Below are 23,843 nucleotides of genomic sequence, written 5' to 3' on the forward strand. Positions count from 1 at the left end.
GTTAGGTATAAGATTGGGTGGCCCCCAGAATACGGTCACATCAAAATGGTTCTTTCATAAGGATTTAGATTTTGTTTGACCTATAAACAGCAGTTTCAGTAGATATGAGTCAGAATTGGCAAACAATACGCTTGTGTATACCCTTGTGTACACAAACACACACATTTACTGTGCATAGATCACCCTGTCATGCTGCTTGTGAGTTACTGGCAGACCACAGTGAAAACAGAGTAAAGAGGTCCTTCTTCTAGGCACTGAGAAGGACAGAAAAAATGAAAGGCCCTCCGCCATTGTTCTCGGCAAAGGTCAAACGCAATTCAATCCCATAATATGGCGGAGAGGGAGCCCTACCTCGGCAACCGCCTTCGCTTTAAGGGCAGGCAACAGGAAAGGGCCATTCAGCAGAACAGTTGCACCCCGTGAGCCGAGCACATTCGTCAAGGGCGAGGGGTGAAGTCAGAGGGGGAGGCAGGGGGGGCTGTTTTTGAGGCTTTTACATGTAGCGGCTGTTTCAGTGGACACTGAAGTGTATTAAGCGAAACAATAAAGGCCACAACAGATTCTGCCGGTGTGAAAAGATCCTCATCTTCCCCTTCATTTTTGCTGTCCTTGTGAAATTTCATTAGGTGGATTTAACGACTTGTGAATGTCAGCTTTCTCCGTGACCCTGACACTGGTGGCGAACACGTCTTGCTGGCAGGGTGTGATGTATAGTGTTGAGGTATTCCTGAGGTGCAATTTTTAATGTGACAGCGTCTGTTGACCTCAGATCTAAAAAAGTCATCCTCCGGTCTGACACTGGCATGAATTTCACTTCTTAACAGATTTTACAAGCAGTATACAGTCGACAGCACAGTCGACAGCACATAACATCTATCTATCTATCTTTTGTCTTTGTATACATACAGTACCACCAATCTCTGTTGAGGCGGTACGTCTGTTCATCCATGGTTGTGATTTAATGGGAGGGGTCTAGAGCTGCACCTGATCAGATCCAGATTAGCAGACACTTTTAAACATAATTCCCTGCATCTGCTTAGAGTAGGATTACCACAAATAGCATAATGACGGGAAATGCCCATTATATGACCTGGAATTTTAGTCTCTCAGTGACTGGAATGACAATTGTCATAGGGCTGTTGACATACATATATATTTTGCTAACAGAGGCATGCTTGAAATTTCTGGGAAAAGACATGCCTTAATATTTTTTTTAATTAAAAAACTGCATTTACAGTATACTAGTTTACACACCTGTATATTCTAAATTAGTCAAATTGCCAATCAATCAGATGCATAAAATCTGTAAACCTGATGAAACTACATGATAAGAATTAGCTGATTAGAACATGGAAGAGTGAAAATGAAAAAATAATTTTTGATGAGACCAAACTGGTTTGCAGATACAGTTTTTAATGTATCACAACAATGAGCAACAAACATACTTGATGAACTATTTCCAGAAGTTGTTCAAATACCATCTACAATAAACGTCATTTCAACTATGACAACAGGTCTGTGACAAAATAAAAAAAAGGTTTCAAAACCATGTTATTACCGTGATACGGTACAGTTGAGACCTCAAACAGTACAGTAACAAAAACTAATGCGACTACTCTCTATATATAAAACATCAATAACATTTTTGGTTTAGTTTATTTAAAGTTTTAGCCATAGGGGCTTCTTCTTATTAAAACCTCAGGGTGCATTTCCTATGTAACCCAGATGTTGAAGAGTACATATTGTGTAGGATATGATTGCGCCATGAAAATCCCTTTGACATCCAGAAGAACAATTCCAAATTCAGCCTTTTGAAGGCTGTCCCCATAAACATGACACAATCCATCCAATGTTTTTTAAAAAGTTCTTTTTTTTTTCTTTTTGGCTGCTGTGCAGTTGCAATATCTATGTACAGTTATATTGTTGGACCATCCTTTTTGTTGGTTTGTTAGCTTTTACCAGTCCTTGGTGTTGAAAGCGTCCTGTCTGATGCTAACATCTTAGCACATGATGCTAGCTGACAGTTCAGTCCTATAATGCTGAGCCACAGAGTGGGGAAAGGCAGAAAGCCAGAGTTGTGAAAGCCTTTGGAATCAGGACAGTCGCTCATGTTTGTACAATGGCAGAATTGCACCTTGGGAGGCCAGGATGTCTCTTATGAAACACAATCGAAAAGTGTCTTCAGGATTAAAGTAAATGTTAAAATACTAAAAATCCAAATAATGACATTAAAAAGCTCACGCAGAAAATTAAAAACGGACATTTTGCTTTAAAACTTTGGAAAAAAAACACCTTTACAATAAGAAAACAGAAGAGGAAATGTTACTTGATTTCATTGTTTGAAACAATAACTAAGCATGATTTGATTTAACCTGTCAAACAGTTGCATTACATGCTACTTGCTCATCTCAGAATAGGAAATACCAAAAGCAATACATTTTTGCATTTCTTCATATTAATAAATTTGTACCATGCACAGCCAACTACGAATATGTACAACAGCTTAGCTTTCTTTGTTCACAAGCCTTTTTCTTTCATACAAATAGCCTTCTGTTACTTTGGAATGAATCACATTGGTTTCAATTACCAAACTAGAAAGTGATTCGTAAAAAATTGAACACCCTTTGACAGCTTTCACATTCTTAGTTCCACAGCAAAAATAACAAAATAATATAAAATAAAAACAACAAAAAAATAGCAAAGCAAAGCAATTAATGGATCAGTATTTTGTCTGGTAGAAAGTTGAGAGAATTTATGGCAAGCAAAATAACATTACACAGTAGCAGCAAAACTTTGTAAGGTAATACTTTGCAATGTTGAAATCACTAAATGTGGAAAAATTAAAATGTTGACTGTAACTGTAGATCATCAGAAGTGCCCAGAGAATTGATGGGAGGACGTCAACCTATCCACTTAATGGCTGCGTATAGGTGTAACACTGTTTTAAGTCCTACAAGTATATGAAAATGTTTTAATATACAACAAAAATGCTGTTGTCCCCCTTTTAAAGCAGCATATTTGCAAAAGTATAGCAAATGATCATACCTTTTTTAACATTGTGACCAACTTGTACCTTAACAGTTTCAAGTATACAGTACTGCTTTCAATGATGCACCAATTGTTAAATAGGTCTCTAGATTGTTAGGCATCAATCCTGTAACAAATATGGACCAATATGCTGCTGCAATAGACACAAATAATAATTAAAACACAAACATACGTACAAACAAACAGAAAAATCTATTAAATTAACAAACGGCCTACTCAAATAATAAAAAGACAAATAAAAACAAAATAAGTGCACTATAGTCCAGACACAAGCAGGTACCGTAACAGTACAGCATTTCACAAATGAAAAATGTTATATTCACATAATCCGAGAGAGTCTATCAAAACTAGAGTTATTACCTCTTCAGAAAAGGGTGTGAGCAGAGGTAAAAGTGAGAAGGTAAGAGTTGGCACAGATTAGTATATACTACAAGAAAAAAGGGGGTGGGAAATAGATACAGCTTGTTGTAATACAAACTGGCAAACACAGGGGCATCATACACATTTACTTCACCATTCTAAATTCCCTCAGTGGCAAAACCATACTGTCTTTGTAGGGCAAAACTAAAAGGATATGCACATCGTCCACTGTAACAGTAATATTGTCTCTTGGTACTCTATACACATCAAGGAAATGCGTCCGATAAAGCTTGACATGTTTTGGTTATAAGCCAAGTGTACCCAGGCTTGTTGCTGCTTTAACAAATGAGAAATGTTATGTTCTGACCTGAGAATTTAAAGCTACTGAATTACACCTATCTAAACTAAGAGAGATTCTCTTTGAGGGTTCTGGATCGTCATCCCATACAGTACATGCTAGCATTTGGAAAACAATCCAGCTGAGGTGCAATTTGCTATCGTGAGAGTTTTTGGCTTGAAACAAGCCCCCCAAGGGAGCCTGTGGGATTTTTTCCTACTCCATGTTTTTGTATACAATATAAGCTCAGTCAAGCATCTGCAACAGTTCTGTCCATAACAAAAATCAATCAATATCTTGCCAGCATATCAATATGGGAAAAACAATCCTGAGTCAATCATTTGGTACTGTAATTTTTTGGGTTAAGAGAAACTTTGGAACTGCAGTTTAAAAAGTCTTATTTTTTTTCTTTAAGCAAGGGATCCTTTTGTCACTCCTACACACTGAACATATCCATTCTGATACTACTGAAGCTCGCGTCTAGGCCAGAGGCCGACTTAGCCTTGACTTCCAACGCGTTATCTAAGTCATCCAGCTTCTGGCTTAGCTCATTGTCAGACTCATCTGAACAACTCTCGGTGGGTAGTGAGGTTGGAACCCCTGAGGTGCTGCAGGAAGTTGAGGTAACCGTTGAAGGTGAGGAGAGGGGGGGAGGAGGAGAGGCAGACGGGGAGGAGGAAGCAGCTTTCCGGGCTGTGGTGGCCTGGAACAGGACATTTGGCCAGGACTTCATGGACAAGTGAGAGAGATGAGGAAAGGTGTTATTAGAAGAAGCTGCAGACTGCGAGGTAGATGTGGTGTTAGGAGTAGGGGAGCAGACAGAGTGAGGTAATAATCTAGTATGCTCTTTGGCATTTCTCATTGCTTGTTTGATTGTTTTCTCTTTGTGCAAGCTCGACTGAAGGTGTTGGCCAAGTGCTTCATTCCCGTTAACAACCACATTGCAGGCAACACAAGTGTAGTTGCTCACTGCCTTTCGAAGCACTGTCTCTTGCGGGTCAGTAAAAGGATGCCCTAAGTAACAGAAAGACTTCTGATGACGCACCACAGAATCTTCATCAGCAAAAACCATCTGGCACTTCCTGCATATAAACTCATGCTTGACGGACGGTACAATAAAAGCGTCTGGAAAATCCACGGTACTTTTGGTATCTGTTTTCGGTTCTTCTTTTGTGCTTTCTTTTGAAGAGCCTTTGTTGGTGTTATCCTTAGCATCTATAGCTTCTTTTGGTTTGAAGGAGTTGGTGGTGGTACTCTGTACGCTCTGGGCTGTCTTCACATGTGTTGATTTCTGCTGCTGCTTCTGTTGTTGCTTCTGCTGTTGCTCAAGTTGTTTCTGCTGCTGCTGTTGTTGCTTCTGCAGCGAATCCTGGAGGGACTGCTGATACTGCTGGTACTGCTGCAGGAGGGCAGTCGGGGAGAGGCCAGCGGCCATGGCAGCTTGTGGGACTGCTGCTGGGCCATATGGAAACAAGTTCTCCATTCCACACAGTGGTGGGAAATATCCCCCTGTTTGGACCCCTCTAGGAAGCTGGGGAGAGAAGCAGTTGGGAAATCCAGGTAGAAAATAGGGCAGAAACTGCCCCCCTAAGAAAGAGCTGGGATCACTTGCTGCAAGAGCATTCTGAAGCGCCTGAAGCTGTGTGGCATCTAGTTGAGTCTCACTTCCTTGTTTCCCTGGAGCTGGTTTCTCCCTTTTCCTGGCCATGCTGGGGGTCTCGGGACGTGAGGCGCTCTCGTTCTCTCTGTCCTTCACCTTCAACTGAGGTGGCTTGTCTCCTGGTTTCTTGCTGCTGTCTCTCTCTGAGTCTTTACCTTGCTGCTCTGTGTGATTTACTGCTGCCAAAGGTGTGGAGGGAACAGGAGGAGGAAGAGGAGGTGGAGGAGGAGGAGGAGTCTGCAGAAGAGTCTTGGTTGGGGTAGTGCTGAGAGACATGGCAGGAGAGGGGGTGGCTGGTGTAGGGAACCCAAGCATGCCAGCACCGGGAGACGCTAAAGCTGAAATACAGTGGTATATAAATATGGAAATATTCAATATTTAAATATTCAACCCAAATCACTATGGAAATTTGTTTGTATGACAAGATAAAGATGCTTAATTTGTCACTGGCTGAGTCTTTATATCTCTTTTTGTTATGGATCAAAACTGTCACATGCGCTTTATGATAATTTCAATCTGCCAATATATTAAAATATAAATATACCAAACCTAAGTAAGGGGAAAACATACAACACAAACGAAAGCCATGATATAGATACATTTCTTGTAAAAAATCTCTGAATTATCAATTAGCAGTTCAACTGTGATGATGACATTATACATGCAATACATGTAACTCCCACCATTTTTAATTTTAAAATAGTTTTAAAAAATAAGACTTTTTGACAAATACCACTGTGATACAGAATAAACAGTAGTATAGTAGAATAAAATAGTGCATGATACAGCTCAGTTCATAAAGCTTCTAGTCTATTTAAGTTTTTTGTTCGTCATACTAACTCACCAGGTGTGTTGGGAGGGAAAACAGGAAGTGATGATGGCCCGTTGACTCCAGGAAGTAGTACTGGCGGAAGGCCAGATAACCCTGGGTAGCCTGAGGGTAGGCTGAGGCCATGAAGTGCATTACTGTTGTCCATTGCAGTCTGTTGCTGCTGGCCAGGCAGACTGAGTCCATCACCAACTTTCTTCATGCGGTCCAGCTCTTGCTGGGCCATCAGTTGACGGACAGTGGTTGGTGCTAGGTAGTCCTTTTCTCTATCTACCTGGTTTCCCAGGGTTTCTTGCACTTTGGCAATGTGCTGTTTGGAGAAGATGTGGTCTCGGACGGACATCCGGGCGGTGTACTTTACGACACACAAAGTACACTCAGGCCTGGGCCCATCTGGTGAGCCTTGACTTATCATGAATGGCTTTCCAATGTTAATCTTGAATTTCTTTTCTTTAGCACGGGCATTCTGGAACCACACCTGGACAACACGCTTGGGGAGTCCAATCTCATTGCCAAGCATCTCACACTCTTGCATTGTAGGAGTGCGGTAGTCACTAAAACAGGCTTTGAGGACTTTAAGTTGCAGGTTACTCATCTGGGTCCTGAATCGTTTGTGGCCTGGCCTATCCCCAGAATTGCTGCCTTTTCCGGACTTGTTAAAGGGGTTACCTGACCCAAAGGGGCTAGGGGAACTGGGGTCAGCTAGGCTTGATGATTCACTTCTGTCATTGAAGTCATCCATTTCATCATCTCTGGAGCTAAAGTAAGAGTCACAGTCCTTTCCAGAGAAGCTGAGGGCAGGGCTCACCATGCTGTATTGGAACCTTTCATTGCCACCATCAGAATTTGATGCCAGGCTACTCTTGTTGTTACTCAGCTTGTCCCCTCCATTGGCTGTGAGGCTCTCAACCTCATTGTTATTACCTTCATCTCCAGTTGTAGCATCGCTAATGGCTGTATTAATAGATGATGTCTCATCAAAGTCCATCCTACTGAAATCATAAGATGAGGCTTCTGCTGAATTAATATTAGGCCCTTCAGTTTCATCGCAGTTTTCAGCTTTTAAGGATGAAGGGCTTAAGAAGTTTTTTATCTGTGCCTCAGTTGGTTTGACTGGAGTTGAGGATGCAGCAGGCAGCTCGTACTCATTTGGCTCAGTCTTGGTAGGCAGCTGTGGGTAGTCAAAGAAATTATACTTATTTGGGCTTTCACCTCTTTCATTGTCTTGATTCATCATTGGGCTTGGTGGCAAGCTAAAGCCTGCCTGTTTAGCGTCATGCCAGTGTCTAGATCTTATGTGGCTATCTAGAGCAGATTTAGCTTTAAACAGTGCTCTGCAAAAGGGACATTTCTTGTGGGACTGGGAGGGCCCTATAGCCCTAAACTGCCCCTTTCTCTCTCTTGCACGAGTGTTTTGGAACCAAACTTGCACAACTCTCTTTTTCAAGCCAACCTCCCGTGCAATGTGGTCCAACATCTTCCTTGTTGGGTTTGAGTCAAGTAGGTATTTATCATAGAGAACCTCCAGTTGTTCTGGTGTGATGGTGGTTCTCAGACGTTTATCTCTGTGTTGCTCTTCACTACTGTTTCCACCATCTTTATCGTTAGCACTTTCATCCTTGTCATCCAGTTTTCTCTTCATTGCCCCAGAGCCTGCAGCAGAGGCCAAACCAGAGCTACCCTGAGAGGGGATTTGGGAGAGGCCTCCAGATAACAGCTGGCTGGCCATTAGGGGGTTATTTGGGTCAAATATCATATAGGGCATATCAATGGGTCTTTCAAGGAACTGAGAATGAAGGAATTGGTTTTGGGCAGCCAGGAAATGCATGTGCTGATGCTCCTGCCATAGCTCCACAGTGGGGAATGCAATCTTACACTGGTCACACTGGTACTGAAGCATCTGGTGGGGGAGGCTGTTTGTGAGTGAGGAAAGGGCCAGGGAGAGTGGACTTGATGGCACTGCAGCTGCCTGTGGCTGGGAATGGGGTCTTGACATTTGTGGCTGGGGAGCTTTCTGAGGAGGTGGCTGAGGTGTGCAAGCCTTTGATGGTCTGGGTTCTGGTAGCGACTTGATCACAGGCGAGGGCACAGTCTCAGTTTGTTTAGGTTCCGTTTCTGGGGCAATGTCTGGCTTGGGGGAAGTTTTACCCATGCTGGCACGAGGAGAGGCCATCACAGGGGAGCTTGAGCCAGAGCTGCTGGCAGTTCCATGAGACTGTTTGGGTGGCTCCAAAGCTATATGGGTAGTCCTAAATGGACCTGGATCAAGAGTATCATATTCCTCACAGGTGGTTTCCTCATGACCGTCCTCATCTTCATCCTTATAACACAGCTTTTTCTGGTGAGTGATAAGGTCAAAAATGCGTGGGAATACAATGTTGCACTTTTTACACTGGTATTGCATGTTGCTGGTTCTGATGTATCGCTCATTGGTCAGCTCCTTTTTCTCATTATCTTTACAATCTGCCTGGTTTTCATAGCTTTTGCGAGCTTTCTGGCGAGCATTCTGGAACCACACCACAATGACCCGGGTTGGTAGATTGAGCACAGTGGAAAGTTGCTCAATCTCATCATCCTTCGGGTATGCATTTGTGTCAAAGAAATCTTGAAGTACCCTCAACTGGTAATCGGTGAATCTGGTCCTGGAAGACCTCTTGTTGAAGGATGAGTCAGTTCTGTAGTATTCATGTGCACTGAGTTGGGGCTCCATTCGAATATCTTCCAATGTAGTAATGGGAGGAATATTAAAATTGTAGGGAGAGTCTTTACTCCGCTGTCTCTCTTTGAAGAGTGTGTTGCGGAACCAGTGCTTTATGACTTTTTGGGGCAAGCCAGACTTCTCTGACATCTCCTGAATTTGCTCTTCATTGGGGGAATTGTTGATGTCAAAGTTGGCACGGAGAATCTTAAGCTGGTCATCTGTGATACGGGTGCGTGGCCGCTTAAACTGGGACTGGCGGAGGAAGTTCGGATCAAGGCCCAACTGCTGCTGGCAGAGCTGTGTAAGGTCTGTGGAAAGAGAGTCCATAGTGGGCAGCTGGAGGGCAAGCTGATGGGGCAGGCCTGGGTGTTGGACAGACTGCATAATTAGAGGTGGAAAAAGGGGCAAATCCAAGGGAACGGGGAGCTGCACTTGGGAAGGTGCAGCAGGGGCAGTAGGTGTTGGAGGAGGGGGTGGTGGTTGTGGGGGTGGTGCCTGGTGAGATGGTTGATGTGGGGTCTGATGGGGGACAGAAGCTGGGGAAGCTGGTGTTTGGGGCTTGGTCATTGATATAGAAGGAGGCTGAGGAGCTGTCACTGGGGTTGGGGTAGGAGGTGGCGGAGGAGGAGGTGGTGGTGGCGGTGGTGGTGGAGTCTCAGGTGAAGCAGGGTTTATTGGATAGAGTTTGTCATAGGCCTCTCTGTACTGCTGGGCAAACTTTTCCAACTCCACATATGGGAAAAAGTGACTGTGCACATGTTCCTGGTGGCTTTTGAGAATGAGCATGTTGGAGAAGAGTTTTCCGCACATCCCACACTCAAGCTTATCAGTGTTCATTTCCACTTGTTCAACTCCTTCTTTGTTTTTCTTTTGGTTTTTTTGTCTGTTTTCATTGTACTGGATGACCAGTTCAAATCCAAAGTTCTCTAGTAGTGCCTTGGCTGCATTGCCCCTTGCTCCTGACACAATACGTGGAGGAGGAATCAATGAGTCTGGGAACTTTGATTTTCTCTGGTCTTTATTGTCTTTTCCTCCATCATTTATTGAATCACCTGCATTTTCCATCTTTGCTCTGTTTTCTTGTTTTTCTAATTGGTCCTCTGCCTCTCTTGACATTTGAATTTCTGAAACTGACACAGTGCTAGACTCCATTTTGGACTTGTGGTTCTGCAGTTGCTGGTTTTTCTGTTGCTGAATTTGTAACTGTGCCTGAGAGGCTTGCTGCTGCTGTTGCTGTTGTTGCTGCTGAGCCTGTTGCTGGGCCTGAGCCTGCTGCAGCTGGTGTTGCTGTTGCATCTGCTGCTTCAAGTCCTCTAGGAATGATCCAGTAAGGCCAGGCATTCCAAAAGCTGCTGCTGAGTGCAATGCAAGTTCTGGGCTTAGGTTGAACTCCGCTCCTGGGATGTAGAAAGGGAAGAGGAACTGTGGCTGTTGAAATTGCAGCAGTGCTTCTGGGGTCATTGGGAAATGGGGGAAGAAAGCTGGATTAAGGAACTGAGGCTGGAAGAAGGCAGCCTGTTGCTGAAGTTCATGTTGAAGCTGCAGTTGCAGTTGGGCTGAGGACTGCGCTGCCTGGTGGCTGCTTGTCTGTGCTGAAACATGGTCAGTAGTTGTTGTTTGTTTTATGTTGTTGCTGCTGTTAGCTTCCTTGGGTTCCACAGTGTTTTCTCTGTTAGCAGAGGGTGTTCCACTTCTAGCAGTGTCTGAGTTGCTGTTGTTCCCTTGTGTGCTTGGGGCTGGGCTTTTTGCAGGCACTGGACCACTTGTGCCAGTGACACTGCTACTGCCGCTCATTTCACTTTTGGCTGTTCTGGCTTTGGTCTGGTGGAGCACTGACCTCATATGGATTTCGAGTGTTGAGCTCTGGCTGTAGGCAACATTGCAAATATTACATTTGAATGGTTTGTTGTCAACACTGTTGCTCGTCTCTTGTGGAACTGGGCTTGATGCCTCTTGAAGAACCTTCTTCAACTTATGTAGGTGGGAAACTGAATTATAGTGGACTAGCAGGATGTTTTTCTGGGTGAAGGACTCCTTACATACTGTGCACTTGTAAGGCCGAGAAGGGTCCAAAAATTTCTCCATTGTAAAGTTGGGTCCCTTTCTAAATGGTAGGGTCCGTTTTGGCTCTGCTCCCATGTCATCTAGCAGAGAGCTACTGTCACTTCCGGTAGGACTGGGCTTCTCTTCCTGGTCCATTTCATCATCTTTGTCCAAGTCATGCTCAAAGGCCTGAGCTTCCTCCAAGGCCCTGGCCTCACTCTCAGTGATATCTCCATTCAGTGGCAGATTTCCAATAAGTTGCTGCACCTCAGCTTCACTAAGTTCAGGATGTCCATTTTCCAAATGCTTCCTGAGGGCCAGGAATGTCCTGAAGCTGCGCTGGCAAAGACTGCACATAGTGGCTGCTCTGATGGCATGGTACTGGGAATGTATCTGAAGCTTCTGCATTGTCTTGAAGGCCAGGCTGCAGTGGTTGCAACGATATTTGTAGACATGACGATCAGATACTGAGAGCTGCTGTTGTTGTTGCTGAAGCCTTTGAAGCTCACTGAGATGGTCCTGTACGGTATCAGGGGACTTGCTATCATGACCTAACCCACCGCTTCTCTTCCAGCCCGGGGCCTCTGAGGCCTCCTTGGTGGGCTTGAGTTCCTGACCCTGCATGTCCAATTCATTCTTATCTTGAATGGTCAGCTCATCCTTTGCGATGTTTCCTAAAAGTGGAAAATACAATTTGAAGTACAAAACATTGCATCATTTTTTTCTAATAAATCACAAATTATTATAAAAATATACATTATCACTTAGACAACAAATGAATGACAAAAATAATCTAGCAATCTAAGTACAAAATTGTGCTCACCTTGAGACTTCCCTGACCCATCAGTAAGAGAGATAGAGGAATCCATTAAAGACAGACCCTTGTCTTGCCCAGTTTGGGGATGCATTATATTATTTGCTGTTGCTGTGTCAGCGCCGACAACCTATCAAGACCAAATAAATGTATTCATTATTTTATAAAAAACTACACAGGTGACAAGAGAGAGGACTGGACAGTCCTGATGAAAAATATTTTTTTTTCCAATTTTCATTGCATGTTCGCTTCTCAAGAGTACAAAACAAGTAAAAACAGTTTTTCTGTTGATGTCTAAAAACACTTACAAATATAGCAAAAACCCATTTTAGCTGACACACACATATCTTCAGAATCATTATTTCCACATACAGTCATAATCAGCTTCTCCACGCAGTCAGGAGCCACACTGTGAAGGTGGGTAAGATGCAGCTGCAGGTGAATCTTGTTGCTCAGGACATCCTGGCACAGTGGGCAGCGAATCACTGGCTGCATGGAATGCTGGGACAGCACATGGAGCTGCATACGGTTGGCATCTTTACTGCTGTAGTTGCAATATGGACACTGCTGAACCTAAAAAAACAAGATGGTATGATAAGTATCTGATTGGGAATGGAGAAAAACAACATCATATGCAATGTTAAACTTAATCTAAGAGCAGGAATTACTTTTTTGCACAAGATGTACTGCTTATTGGGTGCCATTTTTACATAACAGAGCCATTAGCATAGCTGGCTGTCCACCATCTGCCTCACTAAAGAAGCCAGACATCACCTTTTAAAAACAAACACGGATCAATGCATGCAAAAATCCTGTCTCCTGCACCGTTATGGGTCAAAATAACCGCACATCCACAAAATCAAATTTAATTTCTACAGGGCTTTCCTGTTCTTCACTGCCCACTACCCTCACCCAGCCACATTTACCTCTCCCCACCAACCCCAATGCCCACCTTAACACAGAGAATGTAGATCAACCGTGTTTCATGTAATTCACTTAAGTCTCTCAACTCATACAATTTTATTAGCAGAAAACACGATTGGCCAGAATTTCTAATCAGTATTACAGATGACAAAGGTGTGTACTCTCCCAAGCTATTCCTTGCCCTCATTACAGGGAGTACTCTGAACATAGCTGCCTCCCCACCACCTGTCTTAATAGAATCCATTTCTGAAATGACTAAGTCCTCCCTCCTTGCAGGGCCCCGAACCAGACAAGCTAATACTTCATAATCTAATTTAAAAACACATATAATTTAAAGAGATGCAAAAAGGGGGACAGAAGCAGGGAGGGAGCCCTAAGGCTAGTGCAGGTATTCCACTTAAGAACACAGAGACTGGCCTACTGCGCTTGATGCTAAAAAGCTCTGTCAGGGAGGGAATGGTGGGCTGCATTTTACCCTTTGATAGAAAGCTGGCGCCAGCAATTGCTAACTGTTTGGCTTAGCATTTCTACTTCCTAGTTTCGTAAGTATCTTCCCATTAGCTCATCCCATAGTGACAGCGAAGGTTAGATTTCATTAGTGGTTCTGAAGGAAAACCAGCCCCATTAACTATTAGCTTTCTGTACCTAACCCAATTCTGACCACATTTATATGGAAAATGAATTGCCACTCTTAATAGATACACACAAGGCTCAATAACCTTCAATTTATTTGGAAAGGTGACCATGTCCATGGTCAATACTTTTTGAGTTGCCAGAAGTGCACCTGTGATATTTTCCAAAGTATTGCTATTGTTGCACAAGCGACAGTTGTCTTTTGATATTCAATCCTTTACCTGCTCATTGGCAGAGGTCTTCCCCTCAGCAGACTTTGGCCTTTTGGGTGGACTTTCATTTTGTCGATCTGGCAGGAGGGAATGTTTAACCATAGCATTCGGTCCGGTAACCTCTTTGGAAGTGGCATTCACTCCTGGCAGATGGTGGAGCGAGAGAGAGAGAGAGAGAGAGAGAGAGAGAGAGGGTCAGAATGTAAAGCTAAAAAATGACAACAATTTAAAAACACAACAGAGCTGCACACTTACAAAATGATTGATGGCTAAACAGTTGATATTTTTTAAATGGAATGACATGGAGCATTTTGGAATGACATATTTATCATAAGATTTGAAATAGAGTAACAGTACCATGTCAAATTGATATATGGTATCCCATAGATCAGACATACATACTGTATGATAAATGGGAATATTAATGTAGAACATATCAAGTATATAAAACTGACACAACTGAGTGAATAAATTGAAATGTCTAACATTGTGTCACTGTGTTAGATCACAAGGTGGTCATATTTGACTATTAATAAACATTTAATAGAGTGAATGAGATAAACAAATCCACCTAATTAATATTCATTAGGACATAGGTGATGATTAAAACAATGATTTGACAACATAAGCATGGATACAAATGTGGACTCTATTATTCACATTCATATACACTGACGTGTTTCTGCCCTGAGGACATGCAAAATGGAGAAAACTCAGGCAAGCTCATTATCACAGCACGACATACATTAAATGTTATGGTAATATTATACACTTCATTAGTTCATATACATTTCCCCAGCTGCCTCGACAACTTCTCTGTCTGAACAAGATGCAAAATTTTCGGGGCTTGGTCACGGCTGGTGGTACAGTAGCAGAGCCACTTGTGTGTGTCTATTTGTATGTGTGCGTGTAAGCGCGTGTGACGTTAACAGCAGGGCTCAATGTGGAGAGATCAGCCTCTGGTTGTATTTAGTAAATGCTGCAGCCACTGATAAATCTTTCATTAGCCTCAGCCTGAGATACAAGCCATGCAGGCACTGCTATACTCTGCCACTGCAATTTACCCACTCGGCACAACACAAAGACACAGCAACAGCAACTCTCCTTCCCTCCCTCCATCCACCCCCCCCCCCTTCTCTCTTCCTCCCTTTCTCCCTAAGCCATTACCCCCCCCCCCCCCCCCTTTCCTCCCCTCCCTCGTCTGGTCACTCAAGGCAATATGTGAGCCTCACTCTTGCGAATCAACGCTTCACGCTAGATGCACAAATGGAAAAAATAGGGAAATCAAAGCACTGATACATGGAGTGGGGGTTGAAAAAAAACATTTTGTATTTCATATTATTCTGTGGCTCGTGTTTGTATTGGGCGCATATCAATTCCTCTGGCCCGTTCATGCATTTTAATTCTGTTGCATTAAGTAGGCGTTCCACTTATTTTATTTGTAATCCCCTATATCTGGAGCCTGAAATATTGGCCTGTCAAGGAAAGTGACAAGAGAGAGAGAGAGAGGGAGGAAGAAAGGAAGAAAGAGGGAGAGAGAGACAGTAGGGGAAAAAAAAACACAAGGGCACAATGTGAATTTCCAAGAACATCCGAGAATTGCTCTGCAGCTCAGAATAGCGAGGTAATCTCGTCTTCCACTGCTTGTGATGGCCCCTGCAGGGTTTGTGTGTGTGTGTGTGTGTGTGTGTGTGTGTGTGTGTGTGTGTGTGTGTGTGTATGTGTGTGTGTGTGTGTCTGTGTGTGTGCATGTACGGTATGTTTCTGTATTTTGTGCTTCATGACAGGCCACTGACACTCCATTGGGTAGATCGGTCCAGCCCTGGAAGCACCCGTCATATCACCTGACCTTTCTAAAGCCTCCGCCCCGCCTACCATATTTATTATGACCATTTCTAATTTCAACTTTCAATTTTTGCGTCCGTCTTCCAGTCAATTTGCAACTAAATTACATCCCTGCAAAAGGAGATGAGGCGATTGTCAGACAAGGGGCTGCAAACACATTTACAATGCGGCAGGGGAAAGAGCCCACAGATCACCATTGATTACTGTCATATTGAATGTAAATGTATGTTTGTGTAGTGTGCGTTTGTGCGCGTGTGCACGTGTAACAAGAAGATCTGTCCTTCTGGTTTAGATTCATCTTTGACCCTGTGCTTTCATCAACACTTATGACTCTCGTATGGAGAAAAACAGTTGGTTAACCTTGAATGTTGAGAGAGCAGTTCTCTCTATGCCCTCTTAGGAGCTTTAAATGGCAAGCCCTGCGAATGTGAATAATAATGTTGTTTTGCAGTAGTGAATTGTATTCAAAATTGTAGAGTGTCCTCCAAGGATATAATCACTTGTAACACAAATAAATACGCCGGCTAGCACAATCCAAACATTATCTATACATTTATGAGAGAAAATCAAAATATCCCTCTGCCTATGGTTTTAACCAGCTTCATATTTTTTTCCCTTCAATTGTGTTAAAATATTTAGAGACTAATAATGGGAGCGAGCGGGGCTGAGAACAAGACATGAGAAAGATACTATCCTCTCATTTTCCTTTGTCTCTGAGTCTGCGCCCCACACTTAGTGTCCTTTTTCCTCATACTCTTCCCTGTTTTTTTCTCCACCCTTCCCACCTTCCCTACATCCCTTCATCTTTAGGTGGGATCTACCAGATGCAGCCCAGTGAAGCGGAGGGGCAGAATAAACCTGACACCATCCTCCCCCCCCTCCACCAATGACAAATGTCTGCATGCAGCAGGACCTTACTTGATTAGATAAATCAAAAGGTGATTTATGACACTCAACCCCTTTTGCATTGCAGGGGAAGAGAGTGGCACACTCACCACCCATCTTTATTTGCAACTGTCAATGGTGTTTAGGGAGCTGCGTATACACACACTTATATACACGCAAGTGGGCGCTTAAAGGAAGAGAAGTACAGAACAACAGAAGGAGAGGCAGAGAAATGTAGAGTAACAGAGGGAAGAATAAGAACAAATGATAGAGAGGGACAGAAAGGCCCAAAGCTCTAAATACCTCAGGATATTTCTGTCCCAAATTGTTCCTCAAAATGTAGGAGAGCTGGCAATACAATCATAGCTAATGCTTTTCCTGTGGATCTATTTTAGAATCTGCCCTTTCGTGTCGGAAAGGGTGAGACATTTTGTGCAAACTGAACCAGGCAAATTAGATTTTCACACAAACAAGCATATCAATGAATCCTTATATCTCTCCAACTATGATTTTTTATGAATCCAACTCAATCCATCTTGGAGCGGGCTTTCGAAACAATCAAACCATAGATATTGCTTTTTTGTTTTGTTTTTAAAGAAAAAAAAAGAAAAATACTTTTCTTTCTTTTACAAGCTACAAAACAATTAGATTCCAGTCCTGACATTTTGTTTCATGAAAAAAAAAAGGCCCACAAACATAGAGCAGGGGGGTTGGGGCTGTCAATTAAGAAGGAGCAGGCTGGGTGGCGGCAGCTTGGATTTAGTATTCAATTTAGCTGTCCTGAGCCCTGGCAGACTGGCTAAGGTTACGGAGTAGTAAATCTAGGAGGGAGAGCTGGCCAAAACAGGCAAGGGAGGGCCGGCCAGCATGATTTACTGGCCTACTGCTCTGAGGTTACGCATTAGGCTGACCCCCGGTCACCTGATAACATTACAGCAACACACTCTGAACCCCAAACTCCCACTGAAACACTCAGCAGGCCCAGATCTAGCTGGAGGGAGGTAGATAGATAGAGAGAGAGTGAGAGAGAGAGAGAGAGAGAGAGAGAGAGAGAGAGAGAGAGAGAGAGAGAGAGAGAGAGAGAGAGAGAGAGAGAGAGAGAGACTGGGAAGGAGTGAGTTGTAGAGAGGAAGAGACACAGTTAGATGGAGAGAGGGAGAGAGGGGCAGAGAAATGCTGTTAAAACAGCAGCTGTCTTGTAGTTTGTGTTTTTTTAATGACTAGCCCTCCTTTCTCTTCCATCTCCAGCTTGTGTTCTAATGAGAGATAAATATGAGCGTGGCCTTGTCACATTTGACAAATCGTCTGAGACATTCAACAAGCTGTCATTACAAAGAAAACACACATACATGCACAAAAGAATTGCTGCAGGCTTGTAATTAAACATGCTAATATACTTTATATAATTGAATCTCATCTTAAAGAGACAGAAAATGAGCACAGCTCCCATCTCAAGTTGGGCAAATGTATACATACATACAATTATATGTACAATTATACATAACAAAGTGTTTGCATGTGATTCCATTCTATCTCTCTCCCCCCTATCTGCACAATTCAAAACAGAACACAAAATTAATACATAACATTTGACTAAAGGAACAATGAGCAATTTCTTTGCTAATTTGAAGCAGGTAAAGATCTGTAATTTCCTTAGGCTGCCTGACAGGCTCATTTCCATGCCGGGGCCTTTGTTTAGTTGGTTATTTATAAGAAGTGGGCCCCTGAGCCATGGTGGCGGCATGCACCAGCTACACACACAGCACAAAGCTATCTGGAAGTAATCCACATCGGGGACATTTGCATGGAAAATGTAACATGGATTATAATTAATCTAAAGTGACATGGGATTATAAAAGACAATGTAAATGAAGCAAGGGAAAAAGCTCTTTCTGTCTTTCCATGTCCCCCCTCCCCCCACGGATAGCTCTGTCTCTCTCTTCCCCTCTCTATCTGCCCCTCTTTGTTTAAAGGATCTTGGTCTTGGAGATGAAGTGCACAAACACACTGCTCACTTGGTCACACTGTAATCCCTTCCCAAGAGATCCTCATGCAGACACACACACTCACACACATGCACAGATCTGAACATTTCAAGCTTGCCATAGATTCGGGGCTGAGGACGGAGATGCTAAATCTTACTACTTTAGGCTGGAAAAAGAGAAAAAACAAGGCCCTGTCTCCGATGATAACCCTAGCATAACAACACGCTGACACACCAGGCTCCCCTTTGCATTTTTTGGCATTTGACTCTTTGAAACCTCCTTTAATCCGAATGCAAAATAAAACACCAAAACCCACTAGCAATATATGGCTGCCAAGCTTGCAGCTGACCCCAAGGGAATTCCTAGGACAAATAATTAGCAAAAAAAATAATAAAAAAAGGTATACAGTTCTGTTTTATTAAATAGATTCCTGACATCTTAATTATACTACACTCACTACACATACGTATGCATGCTTTCAGGTAAGAGGGAACAAGACACTTTTTTTGCATGTACGCGGTGGTGTTAAATGACGCTGGCGGTAATATGTGGCGGTAAATGCATGGATGGTGGTTCCCCGCCAGTCCGTCAGACAGGCCTGTCAGAGAGATAGAGCTGAAAGATAGATGACTAGCTAAACTAATAGGCCCCAGCCTCACTCAGCTCTCCTTCTGCCTCATTGAGCCTCACATTATGGAGCTAGGTATGGCATGCTAGGAAGAGGAGGTGGGGAGGGAGTTTGAGATGGATAGAGGGTGGGAGTTGGAAGGTGTGTGCGTGTGTGAGTTGGGGGTGGGGGGTACTGAGGGAGTGAGTGGGGTATGAGACATTAGTAGAGAAAGATAGAATGAGAGAGAGAACCCCATGCAATGACAGAGGAAAAAAAGTAGAGAGAGAGAGAGAACCCATGCAATATTCATCCCCCGCCATGGATTTCCATCTCATACATAAAAAGACCATATGAATTCTTATTTGGGTAAATCAAATCTAACAAAGCCAGGGCTATCCCGACCACAGCCTCACAGTGGAGGCATTATGTGCTCCCTACCTCGCCCCAAAATAACAAAAACACCAAGCCGTCTTGTACAGATTGCTGCCCCTCCCTGCTTACTACATTGCCATTCTTACAAACGGATAAACAGTTCTTTCTAGCTCGTGCTCTTTTTTCTATCTGAGGTAATGCCTGGTGATAGGGTCACAGATTGAACAACAATTAAGGGATGGATTGAGACAGGGAAAAAAATAGGAGAGAAAGAAAAATGAAGGGAGGGTGCATGAAAAAAAAAATCTAATTTAAGGGTTGCAAGGATGCAGTGCAATATTAGAAAAACATATACACAGGCCCCCCATCTAATCCTGCGCTTATGAAAAATTAATATGTCATCGGAGAGGGCACAAGAACGAGAAAAGATTAATGCAAGGCGCTTATAAATTACAAGCACGCAAACTGATTTGATTAAAAAATAATCTGGGGCCTGGACATTGCCTGGTAATATCCACAACACTCAACTTATCCCTCTCTCTTTCGCTACGTTTTTTCTCTTCTTCTTTCCCACTCTCTCTCTCTCCCTGTCTCTCTCCTTCTCTTTTTCTCTTTCTGTCAGATGGAAACGATTAAAGCAGGTCACATGGAGGCTAGTCAGCAGCGTTCACATGTTACACACACATGTTAGAACCTTATCTGAAGGCGAGTGAGAGATGAATGATAACTTAGAAAAGAAGGGAAGCTTACGGTTCATATGTGTTTTGTACGTGTGTACAGTGAGTGTGTGTGTGTGTTTGTATGGACTTACGGTCAGTTCTCCTGCTGTCAGTCAAGTCTCGGTCGGTGAGGTTGAGTCCAGGCCTGGAGGAAGAGCAAGGAGGTCTCTCACCATCGTCAGCGGTCTCTTCTAAAAATGGAAAGGAAAAAGGACTACATTACCCATGATGCTCTCTAAAAATTGCTCTATTTGCTGGATGGGGGAGCCACCCAAAGTTTATCAGATATCAGCTTATGTATATTGCCGTATCATATTAGAGTCATTTAGAAAGTATTCCTGCTTGTACATGTTCAGTTAATGCTCATAATTCCACACTGAGATCAGGTTTACTCTAATGTACAGTATAGTGGGTGAAACATAAAACATACTGTCTGAAGGCAGTTTGTTCATTTGAGTTAATTCCCTGAAAGCCGGGAAGTTGTGTGACAACAAAATATGTCCTACAGGGAAACTATTACAGTCATTTTGATCCACTCCATACAGAAGGCATTAAAAAATATATTTAAACATATTTAAAGACCAGGTATAATAATGTTAACATTGCTTAGATATATCTAATTATTTTATTATGTTTAGATAAATGTTAGATTTTACCTGAACTCTAATATACTCCTATATTATTTCAGGTTACACAAATGTAAATATAACATAATTGACAAATATAGAAACTCTAGTGTTTTAATGTATAAACAGACCTGTATAAAAAGCTATCCATTCTACGTAATTAAAGCCACTGGAAAAATGATAATAAGAATATAGCTCACACCCATATTACTTCTCAAAGTAAAAAGGTCAAATTAAAAAAGCATGTAGAGAGTGTGTAGATGTTCACTACTGTACTGTTTACAGATATTGTATCTATGTATTGTTACCTCTAAAAAAATGTACATGCATGCACACACACACACAGACACACAAACCAATACGCACACAGACACACATGCAGCTCTGTACTATTAGCAGATTAGCCTGCCCATCTCTAAGAGTTCAGCCCCTTGTTTGATAATTCTGTGTATCTGCAGTGTTCTGCCAGTGGATTAAAGCGTGTGTGTGTGCTCTGTGTGTGTGTGCGCGTGTGTACAAGTGTGTATGTGTGTATATGTTTCGCCAGCGCAAGCTAACACTAATCCTAGCCGAGCCCCAGCGCTCCCTTTCATCCAGCCATCATTTGTCTCCGGCTGGGCTGATGTCACTTTGTAATGAATTTTGAGCAGTCTGAGAGAGGCCAGATAACCAGGCATGCGCGCACACACACACACACACACACACACACACACACATATAGACACACACACACACATATAGTACCCTCCTCCATCTCAGGGTAGCAGACACAAATGCAAAATCAAACAGAAACACTTGCACACAGGCATCAAATCACACATACACACACACAAACACTCACACGCACACACAAACACACACACACACACACACACAGAGCAAAACCTTTAAAAATGTCATGTCTTCTAAACAGGGGGAAGGGGGGGTCTCTTTCACCACAAACCCCTCACTCTGCTAGAGAATGAAACTGGTGTATGTGTCTGTGAGCATGTGTGTTTGTGGGAGTGTGTGTAAAAGAGCTGCGATCATCAATCCTGCACTGCCTTAATAACCATATTTTACAACACACACACACACTGAGCCATATTCATAGAAATCAGGCAAAGGGTGCATTGAGGTCAGCCTGCATTTGCATACAATCACTTTGGCCATTGTATGACGTGCACAAGGGGTCTGCGAAACCCCCCTCGGAAACATGATATGATTAACCCTTTCACATACAGCTCGATCTACACACACGCACGCAACTAAAGACCCCCACACACACAATCACACAAAGACACAGACAGACACATAGACTAAGTGCTGGCGCCGTTGCTTTAAGTGCCAACACATTAAGTGGACATTATATACAGCATGAAATTTTCATGACAGATGCTGGCATGTGACTGTTGAGAGAAAAAATGTGGTTGTGTGTGTGTGTTCGAATTCATGAACACTGTTGTGTTTTTGCATTTTTACATGCGTGAGTGCTGTACACATTTTGCACGTGTGAATATAAAGGCTATCTCAAGGTGTATGCGTGTGTGTGTGTGTACATGTGTGTGTTTGTGTAAGAGCGAGAGAGAGAGAGAGAGAGAGAGAGAGAGAGAGAGAGAGAGAGAGAGAGAGAGAGAGAGAGAGAGAGAGAGAGAGAGAGAGAGACAGGGACTGCACTCTGCTCCTGATGTTTTATTAATACGTTGGTGACAACGGGGATGAAATATCTCCTGTCAGCCAAGAGAGCCCCGGCTGCAGAAATTGCAATTTTCACTGCTGGTGCTGCAGCGTCCATCTTTGTATTTTAATTCCCCCCACCTTTGAATGGAGGGAAAGAGGAAGTATGGCGTGTGTGTGCGTGTGTGTGTGTGCGTGTGTGTGTGTGTGTGTGTGTGTGTGAGAGAGTATGTGTGTTTGTGTAAATGTTGTGTGTAGTGGCTCTGAAAGTCTTTCATCACTGGTTTATCTTTTCTCTATACTTGACTTTTGTTCGATGCCAAGGAAAAGCAAATGGCACAAATCGAACAGCACGTTTCACAGAAGAGTGAGAAAAGAAGGGGAGGGAGAAGGGTCAGAACAGAAATACAGAGGGAGAAAAATAAGCTCTCGATCTCACATACTGCAAGGTCAGGACACTGTCTAAAAAGAAGGAATGAAAAAATCTTGCAGAACGCATACGGGAAAAACACACCTTTTCATCTCTTTTATCATCGTCTGCCTTCATTCCTTCACTGCACTGCAATGTATGTAAAACAATAGATATACCATTGCTTTGACCAACAAAGCCTACTTGCATACAACTGTTTTTAATAATATATCTAATTATCACTATATGTTAGCCTTTCAATATATCACAAATACATGTATTGTCATATTATCTCCTGTGACTTTAAACAAAAATTGAGTTGAGATCATTATCATGCACACAATCTCTGATAAACATACTAAGAAAATATTCAGTGTTATCTACTTTAAATAAATCAAACTTTATTCAGCCTTAATTAATTTGAAACTCTCCCGTTTTCTTCAATGCCGACAAAGAAAGGAGGAAATGCTTCTGGTAAAAAAAAAAAGTGGATGCAGCCAGTGCTTGATCATGACATTACTAAACCACCGTCTTAACTAACCTCTAGGGGGCAGTCTACCTGTAGCTAGATAGGACACTAGAGAAAAGAGAGACAATGAACAGAGGGGGAAGAGAGGGACGGATGAGGGTGAAGAGTGGGTGAAGAAAGAGAAAAACAGAGAGGAAAGGAGGGGTGATCATCTGGGCCTCATCAGTGTTTTTTTTTCACTCCTTTCCCCTTCTAGTCGGTTAGATCTGTAGGCGAATGTGTGTGTGTGTGTGTGTGTGTGTGTGTGTGTGTGTGTTTGCGTGTGCGTGTGTGTGCATACAGGGAATGTGTTTCCACACTGAGGACATTCCCAGACGAGCTCTCTCAATACATCAGCACAGTGTCTGCCCTCTGAGTGACCCTGACAGTTATACACCACATGAGTGTGTGCGTGATTGCCCGTACGACTGCATGCACATGCACGTGTTTGAGAGTGTCGGTGTGGATGTGCGCCATTGATCAAGTGAGTGAGACAGTGACTGCATGTGTTTGCATGTGAGTTGTCATGTGCAAGTGTATGTGTGTGTGTGTGTGTGTATGTAAGAAAGAGAGAGAGACAGAGTAGGGTTCTGCGGCAGGGACTCTTAACCATCAACTTAATCGCTACCAGAGGACGCATTGAGCAAAACTTTCGCAGTCACCTTCC

At 42.9% G+C, this 23,843-nt stretch overlaps 1 protein-coding gene across 2 annotated transcripts in view; it reads right to left on the reverse strand.

Annotated features, from left to right (window-relative positions):
• Positions 1 to 1,461: 1,461 nt before the first annotated feature.
• The window catches only part of zfhx4 (zinc finger homeobox 4), an 86,464-nt gene continuing 64,082 nt past the window's right edge, over positions 1,462 to 23,843 (reverse strand). For both annotated transcript variants that reach the window (XM_083935989.1, XM_083935988.1), the window contains exons 7-12: positions 20,070 to 20,168; positions 13,571 to 13,704; positions 12,165 to 12,365; positions 11,802 to 11,922; positions 6,250 to 11,652; positions 1,462 to 5,743 (exon numbers count right to left, since the gene is read on the reverse strand). In XM_083935989.1, the coding sequence (XP_083792115.1) occupies positions 4,182 to 5,743; positions 6,250 to 11,652; positions 11,802 to 11,922; positions 12,165 to 12,365; positions 13,571 to 13,704; positions 20,070 to 20,168 (7,520 nt within the window). In that variant the 3' untranslated portion in view covers positions 1,462 to 4,181. The remainder of the gene's footprint in view (positions 5,744 to 6,249; positions 11,653 to 11,801; positions 11,923 to 12,164; positions 12,366 to 13,570; positions 13,705 to 20,069; positions 20,169 to 23,843) is intronic.

This window comes from Echiichthys vipera, assembly GCF_963691815.1.
Source record: "Echiichthys vipera genome assembly, chromosome: 21".
In the NCBI taxonomy this organism is placed as follows: Eukaryota; Metazoa; Chordata; class Actinopteri; order Perciformes; family Trachinidae; genus Echiichthys; species Echiichthys vipera.